Source organism: Triticum urartu, chromosome 1A (assembly GCF_056163025.1).
Source record: "Triticum urartu cultivar PI428250 chromosome 1A, HENAU_Tu73, whole genome shotgun sequence".
In the NCBI taxonomy this organism is placed as follows: domain Eukaryota; kingdom Viridiplantae; phylum Streptophyta; class Magnoliopsida; order Poales; family Poaceae; genus Triticum; species Triticum urartu.
Genome location: NC_141873.1, coordinates 469,123,868 through 469,133,699, shown reverse-complemented (window position 1 = coordinate 469,133,699; position 9,832 = coordinate 469,123,868). Strand labels below are relative to the sequence as shown.

At 44.5% G+C, this 9,832-nt stretch overlaps 1 protein-coding gene across 1 annotated transcript; it reads right to left on the bottom strand.

Moving 5' to 3' along the window:
• Nucleotides 1–4,297: 4,297 nt before the first annotated feature.
• On the bottom strand, nt 4,298–7,254 carry LOC125519931 (bZIP transcription factor 12). The gene is made up of 4 exons (XM_048684712.2): nt 6,424–7,254; nt 6,238–6,309; nt 5,428–5,457; nt 4,298–4,708 (listed from the first exon to the last, which is right to left on the bottom strand). The coding sequence occupies exons 1-4, from the start codon at nt 7,000–7,002 to the stop codon at nt 4,628–4,630; spliced, it is 762 nt and encodes a 253-aa protein (XP_048540669.1). The 5' UTR covers nt 7,003–7,254; the 3' UTR covers nt 4,298–4,627.
• Between the last annotated feature and the right edge of the window lie 2,578 nt (nt 7,255–9,832).

The window sequence follows — 9,832 nt, the reverse complement described above, 5'->3', positions numbered from 1 at the left end:
CTTTTCTTGGTGTTTTCATTGGAATTGGACACTTTTGCGCGTGCTCACTGCCAACAGCCAGTGTGTACATGTGTTCTTATGGTGCAATACTGTCATTTAGATGCTCAATGGTGGAACCTCACAATAAGTCAGACATAGCATGAGGTATCCTCTGGGCATGCATCCTTTGCTTCTCTTGTTTCGCTATCTTGGTGTCTTGGCAAAACTTTAGGCTAGTGCTCTGAATAAAGGTACGTGCTTGATGAATCATTGATCCAGAGAGTAATTAATGGATGACACAAATTCACTCACATCCCTCTGTCATGTCTTTAGATATGACGTCATAGGATCATGTTCTGACAGATGTAGCAGTCCATCTCAGGATAATTTTTCATACATTCATTATTTGCTTCTTTGCGTTATCATTGTTCTCTTGCCTATGCTTGTTGATTTTCTTTCTGCTTCTTTATCAGTTTTCCTGTGCCTCTTTATGAAACATCATATTACACCTTGACCCAATTAATACCCACTTGTGAATCTGGGCACTAAATTTCTATTTTGACAGAATCTTGATTCATTTCATTTTGGGTGGTGGATAGAATCATTGAAATATTAGCTTCTATAATGCATTGCCCAATGATGAAAACTGAAAATGTAGAGATGGCACTTACATGATCCTCTCCTCCCCCCACCCGGCACCCCTCTCTCTCTCTCTCTCTCTCTCTCTCTCTCTCTCTGGATGGGTAATCACGCATGCAGCAGCAGCAGCAACAACAACAGCAGTTCACAGCAGATCAACCTTTCACATGGCCTTATGGACAAAAGGAAGATCATTTCTTGTGCCATCAGTGAACGTTGCATCCTACATCTATTGCACCTGAGGGCATGATGTTTCTTTCTCATACCTTGTACAAATTGCCGGCTAAGTTTTGATTGTTTTATTTATTTTCAGTTCCATCTTCCAGATACGTCTCGTTGGCTTGATGGGGACCCGTAATTGGCATTGTTGCCTCCTATGTTTAGATTTTACATCATTTTCTGCATTTGCTATGGTTTCATCTGATTATGATCAAGTGTGGTTGATTTCTTCATACATTTCTAGTACCTTTTTATTTCATGGTTTTGCTTTTTGCCTCAGTGGAGAAAAACTTTGTAGTTTGATGATTTATCAGGAGAGATCACTGTTGTAAATCAGCTTGGAATTGAGTTCCGATCTCCCAAGTGGTAGCCCTTTACTAGGGTGAAGATTTTGAAGTGGCTTAAGTGTTGCTGGTTTCTCTCTGCAATGTTCATTAGTGGTTCAATTGGCATGTTTATGAGTTGCTCTTCAAATTTCTCCTTCCTGTCCTACCGCCAAGCCCACACACCAATATTGTGGTGTTGTTGTTTCCATTTCTTTTATCTGATCTTGGTACAGATAGGCTTTGCTGGTCTGTTTGTTTTTGCACTATATTGTTTGTATAGTTACAATTGTTGCTTGGATTTACCATTGGCCCTATGATGATTAATAGATGGAAAGATAGACTGACTTTGGTTGTGCCTAAATGCGGCTGCCCTTTGCATTTGCAAGGTCTAAGCTCTTGGAATGGCTAATGCAGAGTTGGCTTCTTCTGTTCTGTTCTTGGAAAGTGGGAATCAGGTGAAAACTGACAGATGGGCCTGCTGTTCATGTGGAAGGGTCATCTCTCTGCTTCTACTCTTTCTTTCTTTCTGCTTGGCGCTTCTGTTGTGTTTGTCATTGCAATGGTCGTACTATTCAGGTTTTCTACCGATCCATTTGGGACACTCTTGATATCTGAGGGCCATCTTCCTGATGGGCGTGCTACGAAACCATCAGTATACACACCGTGTCTTTGTTGTGTTGTATTATCGTTTAACGCGCAATGGTGGACTGGAACCTACCTAGGTAGAGGAGGAGATGGTGCATCGGTGCGTGCCTGCTCTGCTTCTGTTTGCCTTGATGATTGATTGACGACATGACGTCACTAAAACATCCCTTCCCCATCTCTGTTAGCGCTGCCTCTGCCCTACCTGATGCATCCCTTTGACTCTCTTTTGTGGGCTAGCAGATTTCTTGACAACTTTTGTTGTTGATTTTTGATAACCCGTGATGACCATCTCTTGAACCATTTTGCAAGGCCAAATGTATTACTAGATCTGAAGGCATAAGATTACTACCTGACAGATGCCACAACCCTTGCGTGGTTCATTTTTCGGTATATTCATTTCATTTCCTCTTTCCTCGGGCCGTACAGTATGGGATCATAATCTTTCTGTTTGCTGCTCTTGAATGAATGCTAATGCGATGGTCCCTCCTGTGGCCCCTTCATTCCTCCTGCTGCTGCTGGTGGCACAACAAGTCTCCTATGGCTATTTTCCTTTTCGATTATCCAGTTTTCTGGTGGTTTGATTATTTGTTTTGATCGAGCTCTGTACGGATTTAGTTTCGTAGTTTGTTTGGTTCATTACTATATTTTCGCTTGTTGCATGGATTTCCCCTTGGCCCAATGATGATGTTTAAAGCCCCATGTGGGGATGGATAGATAGATTGGCTCAGATTTGAGCTCGAAACGGGGTCAGCCATTGCATTCGCAAGGTTGAAGCCCACGAAATGGCTAATGCAGCGCTTGCTTCTCTGTTCTGGGCGCTGGGGCATGTGTCTGGATCAGCCGTTGCTTCTGCGGAAGCCCTACCACTGAGTGATGGGCCGGCTCTTGCTGCAGGTCTACCTCTCCTCCTCGTCGCCGCCATCGCCATGCCTCCTCTTCATTTCACCCAGACATGCCCCAGTGCCAAGCTTTGAAGCCCATTGCATTAGCCTATGATGAAACTGAAATCTGAGGGCCATGTTGTGATTCAGAATTCTCGGAATTATTCGAACTCTCTTGCATGGTCATACTTTAAAACAGACAGCTTTTCTGCACATTGTCTTTTATTATGTTATATTATCGGACTGGAACCTCCCTACGGGAGGATATGCTGCATGGCCCTGCTTCTCTGCTCCCATTTGCTTTGCTCACGTGTACTGTTATCGCTGCCTCTGCCCTAGCTGATACGTCCCTTTGACTCCATTTTATGTGCTAGCAGATTTCATGACTGCTTTTTTGTGTTGATTTTTCATAACCCATGATGATCATCTCTTTAACCATTTAGGAAGGCCAAAATGTATTAGATCTGAAGGCATAAGATCAATCCCTGACAGACATAACAGCCCCTGTGTGATTCATTTTTCGATATATTTATACACTTCATTTCATTTCCTCCTTCCGCAGGTTGTACAATATATTTGGGGAATCATAATGTTTGCCGATGCTCCTTGTGTAGCCCCTTCATTGCTGCTGCTGCTGCTGCTGCTGCTGCTGCTGACGCAACAAGTCTTCTACTTGCATCCTTGTTGCCGCTGCTGCTGGTGGTGGGTTTGAGAGACGATGGATGTCAGATCAAAGCTTGTGCTATCCATGGTGCCGTATCATTTGTGTCTGAGTGCGTATCGTTTCTATTCTCTTTCATGCCTGTCTAGAACCTTTGGGACAACCAGATTTTTGTAACTGTATATCAATATCTTTTCTGAAATGGAATTGATACCTTTTCTGGCAAGATGCAATATGCTGGTGGGCACATATGTGACTATTGTGTAGTACATCTCTGATGTTTCAGTGGTGGTTGGATTTCTCTGGTTTCAGTGATTGGTATGTGCCATTACTGATTGATGGAACGTTTCTATTGTAACATCTCATTTTATTTGTGAGGGAGCCAACGTCAACCCTTCTCACAAAGCCACCCGCGTTTTGTAGCCGTTTCAAATGGAATGGATAACTGGTGCGTTTTATATCTCAATATGTTTGAGAAGCTCGTGATCCAAACATTTGCTCCCCTTTGTTTTGTGTAATATAAAGTTGCTTACAGCTTAAAGTTCACAGAAATAATATTCCGCTTTCTGAATCACTTCCATGGAATTTTGAGTATCTACGGTTTGCAATTACTCCCTCCGTCCCCAAATATAAGATTGTTTTTTCAAGCTAACATAGCTTGAAAAATGATCTTATATTATGGGACGGGAGGGAGTAGATTCTATCCACATTTAATCGTCTCAAAATATGCACACTGACCATTTAGGTCATGTTTGATTATAGCCAGGCTTTCACCACACTTTCCTCAGTAAGTTGGGGCATGCCATCACAAGTTTGGTGAACAAATTGATCATCACAAGTGTGGCACGATTTGACAAAAGTATTTCACACTTGTGGCAAAGTTTGGCATGTGTGGCTATGAACCAACACGCCAATGTGTCAAACTGAAACTGTACGAGGCTGAAAACTGAACATAAACAAACATCTCTTCAAATGTCTTTGTAACTGAGGCAACTCTATTCTACATTTTATGCAAACATTGCTTATTCTGGTTTGTACATACAATGACAGCAAAATTAAATAGCTGATCACACACCGATACTGAATGGCGTGACCTTTCCGATCACGCACAGAACCTCGTCTACTACATCTTCTCTTCTCTTTTCGAGCTAGAGCCCTTCACCTAACAAGTCTTGCTGCTTCTACATCGCCGCCAGCAACGACGACTAGGGTAAACAGAAAGCAAAAGAAGAAACCCTGTAACTGTAAGAGAATAACAACAGAGCTTGCGGATACTTCTACCATTCCATCGAGTTGGTCCTTCTAAGATCTTGCGATGGTTTTTTCCTTACGACGACTTGGAATGCTTGTTCCTTGAGCTGCATAAACACACAATAATTGTAAGAAATGAAGTTGAAAAACAGCCGCCAATGCATGTTTGAATACCGAGCAACAAATAAGGGCCCTTTTTATTCGCAGGATTTCCAAAACCAGGGGTAAGGAAATGCAAGATTAGAGTGTCATGCCATAGGAAAACACATAGGAATTCTTTCCGAGAGATTGGAGCTGATGGAAGTTTTTCTATGACATCTAGTGCGAACTAATCCTATGGAAAAATCCTATGGTTTGCAATCAAAGAGTACTTAAGCTTTAGCAACAAAAAGGATAGTTCTCGATAGTGGAGACATGGGAATACAATGACTAATTCATATACAAATCCTTTATTGCAAGGCCTTGAGTGCACTGAGATATAAGAATAGAGGATGTAATGCCAATGTTGTTACTGTTATCTGCCCATAGTCATCAATTGTGCAGAAAAAACATCCGTGTACCACAGATAAGGTGACAACATAGAGTACTATGATGCTTCAACTTGACTAGCTTTCCAGGGTGAAATAGTTACCAAAATTGCTGGCTGGGCCATCTTTAAATAAAAAGAAAAACGCTTCTACATATCTATTTGGCATATGGAGGAAGAAAGATAGTGAGTAATGAAATCCACGAAAAATATACTTGACATGGTGATCCATATATATGTTAAAGCAACTTGCTAAATCTAAACATGCTTGTAAGCAATAACGTTTTGCAAAGAATATACCTCGTTAAGCCTCTTCTCGTTTTGCTCCTCCTGCGACAGAATAATAAAATAGAGACAATTCAGCAGAAGGTCATATAACCAAAAGTTAAAGATGAAGGCACATACAGACAGCCAGGTGCATGCAAGAGGCAATTAGTCCCCAGTCTATTTTTGCCAGGAAGATACTTTGGCACACTATATCGGTGGGTAATCCTGGTGATGGCAGTATGACATTGACAGGAATAAAAAGCCGAAACCATAATGAATCAACGAACAAAGATATGGGTTGCAATAACTATTGGCACTACAAAAAAATGCATTACATAAGTGCTAACCCAGCAAATGACACTACCAAGAAATACACTTCACTGCCAAACTCAGTTCCCCGATGGAAATATGTTATCACTTAATAGTAATTCTTAATGCGACAACAAGAAAAGAATCCAGATGGTCTATGATGCAATGGTGACAAAAGACTAACCACACTTTTAAGGTATCTATCGCTTAGTAACATAACCACATAAGTATTTCCCAGAAACTCATAAGATATAAAATAGCTTGCTGTAGTTATGTGAAAGAGCTGGCACATTTGGTATGAGTATAAATATAACAACTTAGAATGATGAATTCGGCATTGCCTTGGTTAGCCTAGTTCCATAATCATAGTGTTCCCTCATGCCCAGTCTGAACATATAATGGGGTCACTATCTAACTGACTGTTAAGCCATCGAACCTTGGAAAGTAAGCATAGGTTCATAGTGTCATGGCAGCATGCTCAATCCCCACAGTTCATAACTTTCATTCCAAACTAAGGCAGAACCAAAAACATACCTGTTCTCTAAGCAGTTCGGCATGTTCCTCCTCAAGCTGTGTGACCTGTGCCTCCAGTTCTGCGATGTAAGCCTGCATCCAAAACCAAATGAAAGCGTCAAATTTCACTGGACTGTACAACTGGGACAAAGGTCAAACCGTGCAAAATGCATCGAAATTTGTCCCTTTTGAGACATTTGGCGTAACCTGCTTCCTCTCCCTGGACCTGGCCGCAGACTCGCGGTTCTTGATCATGCGCTTCTGGCGCTGCGTGGCCGCGCGGTCCATGGGATCCATCAGCGCCCTCTTCCTTGCCCTTCCGGCGCCGCCGGCACCGCCGCCTCGTCGTCGCCCTCCGGCCACTCCCGCCCCCACATCCGCCCCCACATCGGGGAACCCTACCGCCATATTCCCCTCCACGGCCGTAACCCTACCGTCGTCCTCCCTGGCGAGGAAATCCTCCAGGGTCATCACGGCCGCGCCGCCCGCCTCGCCGCCTCCGGCGCCGGCGGGGGCAGGGGCGGGGGCGGGGGCGGAGAGGCCCCCGGTGGCCGAGATCTCCTTCCAGACCTCCTCGGCCGTCCGGCGGGCGGCGGCGGCCTCCGGCGCGGGGGCGGGGTCCGCCGGGGCGCCGGCGCCGGAGGGGGGCGCCTCGCCGTATATGTTGCGGAGGATGTCGTCCATGTTCATGGATCCGATGCCGCTGGCGCTCCGGAAGCGCGCGAGATCGGAGGAGCCGGACGGCGGCGGCTGCGACGACGCGGCCATCACCCGCGACGATGCCATGCGCTGGCGGCCCGCAGCCCGGCGAGGACCCGGCGGCCGGCGCCGGGGGGCTGTCGCAGTCTCTCTGTGTGTTGTTGGCTCGAATTTTTTAGGCTCTCGGGGTCGAAGGTTTCGGGGGAGGTGGAAAGGGAAAGAGGGAGAGGGGGGAAAGCTCTGGAGGCGAGGCGAGACGTGGGGGAACGATGGAAGCGGGAGGGTTGTGTGAGACTGCGACTGTCTATGGCGCGGAGGCGGGGGCTCAGGCCAGGCTCCGTGCTTTTTGCCAGTGTGTGTGTGGTGTGGTGTGGTGTGCGCACCACAGCCTGCTTTCCGCGTGAGCTCTCGATGGCTGAGTCTATAGCTTTTTCTTTCCTCTTTTGTCACTAATTAAACACATCCGCAATAATTGAAGCAACCATTACACTAAATCATCGGTTTCAAGGAAAAAGGATCACATATATCATAAGAAAAATATCACATTGGCATAAGCTCTTTTTTTTAAAAAAAATAAAGATTTTATCCAATAGGAGCATTTTACATCAAGCTTGATACAGAGAGTATGTCCTTACTAGGACATTGCCCTGCTTCGGTACTTAAGCACCGAATAGCCAAAGAGGTAGATTGTATTCTCAATGCTAAACGAGCTTGGTGATGAGCTTTGAAATTTCTTGGACTGATGTTACTATGATGGAAGGAGGAAGAAGCATGTGTTGTTGCTAGTTGCGATTTGTTATCTTAATGTCCAGGAGCTTGAAACACCGTCCTCGCTGCAGCTGCCGAAGCCAACACCAAGAAATCCGTATAGAAGTGTGGTTGTTGAACCTGTAAAATATCGATTAGCTTGGTTGCTAGAAAAAGCTCATAAGTCTCTGCCTGGAGTGGTGAAGATGCTGGAGTGAGAGCACTGAGATATACAAATGTTGAAGATGTCGATTCCCTTGAAATTGGATGACTACGCCTAATCCTGCTTGACTTTTCCTTGAATCTTGTTGCTTCTCCCATGTGGCATAACAGAAGATCGCATTCCCTGCAGTAAATTCAAAGTCTTGGAGGTGTAGCATGTGTTTAGGTACCTGAGTGTTGGTCAAATGCACTCTATCGTGTTGTTCAGTGGAGCTAGAGACCTCTGACTTAGTTGCATTGATAATGGCATTTGCTTCTTCAAAAACCTGTGAAGGTGTGCTAACTTTCCTGCAAAATAGAGTGTCATTTTGAGGCTTCTATAGACACCAAAAAAAGGTACAAAGAGTAGCGGGTTTTATTGGTGGATGTCCATATGCATGTGAGTAAGACATGAATCATATCAGTAAGGAAGCTTTATTGAGCAGCAAAGAGTTCAGTTCTAATGGACCAGGAAAAACAAAACCATGTCGCTTTAGAAAAAGGACATAAGAAAAGCATATGCATTTCATCTTCTCTATTACCACATCTAGAGCAACATTTTTTGATGTGTTTGGAATACATGCTTGCCCTCTTTCTCGTCGGGAGTGCTTCCCCGAGGAGCCTCAAAGCAAATGTTTGAACCCTTGGCGCCATTTGTTTATCATGCCAAACTTGATTAAGTAGGGAGATGGTTTGCGGAGAAACAATTTTTGGGTGCTTGAAAGTGCAACTAATCCCCGTGTGGTTTTGGTAATTCATAACAACATACAGCTCATTGAATTAACATCCATTCAAGTTTAATATTTCAGAAAGTTCAGTGAATGGCATGGAATGGACTGGAGATGTGGACCCCTCAAAATGCAAAGGACACTTATTGGCAAAAGCTCAAGACTCTTCATTTATATTTTAGTGATCCAAGATCACATTGAGTCCGTAGGAAAGCCAATACTATTAAAAGGGGATGAGGTGTTGCTTAATGGTCTACTTGCTCAAAATGCTTAGTGATATTGCTCCAAAGCCCTCAACCACTTTCTCATTTCCAAATTTGTCCAAAACCCAAAGTCAAACTCGGCCCCACCGAAATCTTCTATCCGGCGCCACCGAGTTCATTTGACTTAGCCACTGCCAGAAACCCTAACACCTCGGTCACATCGATACGTATCTCGGTCTCACCGAGATGGCCCTGCAAACTCCCTGTTTCCCTTTTGTATCATTTCGGTCTCACCGAAATGAGCGATCGGTCACACCGAATTTGCTTGACCAACTCTTTGTTTGCTCTTTGCTGAAACCGGTCTCACCGAGTTCACGCAATCGGCGCCACCGAGATAGCCCTAGCACATCGGTCCCACCGAGTTGTTCCAGTTGGTCCCACCGAGATTCCTAACGTTCACATTTTGAACTGAATTGGTCTTACCGAGTTCTTCTATTTGGTCCGACCGAGTTGGGTCAAATGTGTGTAATGGTTGGATTTTGTGTGGAGGCTATATATACCCCTCCACCCCCTTCTCCATATGTGAGAGAGCCATCAGAAGGTGCCTACACTTCCAGCTTACATCTTCTGAGAGAGAACCACCTACTCATGTGTTGAGATCAAGATATTCAATCCAACCATAAGAATCTTGATTTCTAGCCTTCCCCAAGTTGCTTTTCACTCAAATTATCTTTTCACCATATCCAAATCTGTGTGAGAGAGTTGAGTGTTGGGGAGACTACCATTTTAAGCACAAGAGCAAGGAGTTCATCATCAACATGACATCTATTACCTTTTGGAGAGTGGTGTCTCCTAGATTGGTTAGGTGTCGCTTGGGTGCCTCCGACAAGATTGTGGAGTTGAACCAAGAAGTTTGTAAGGGCAAGGAGATCGCCTACTTCGTGAAGATCTACCCGAGTGAGGCAAGTCCTTCGTGGGCGATGGCCATTGTGGGATATACAAGGTTGCTTCTTCATGGACCCTTCGTGGACTCGCGCA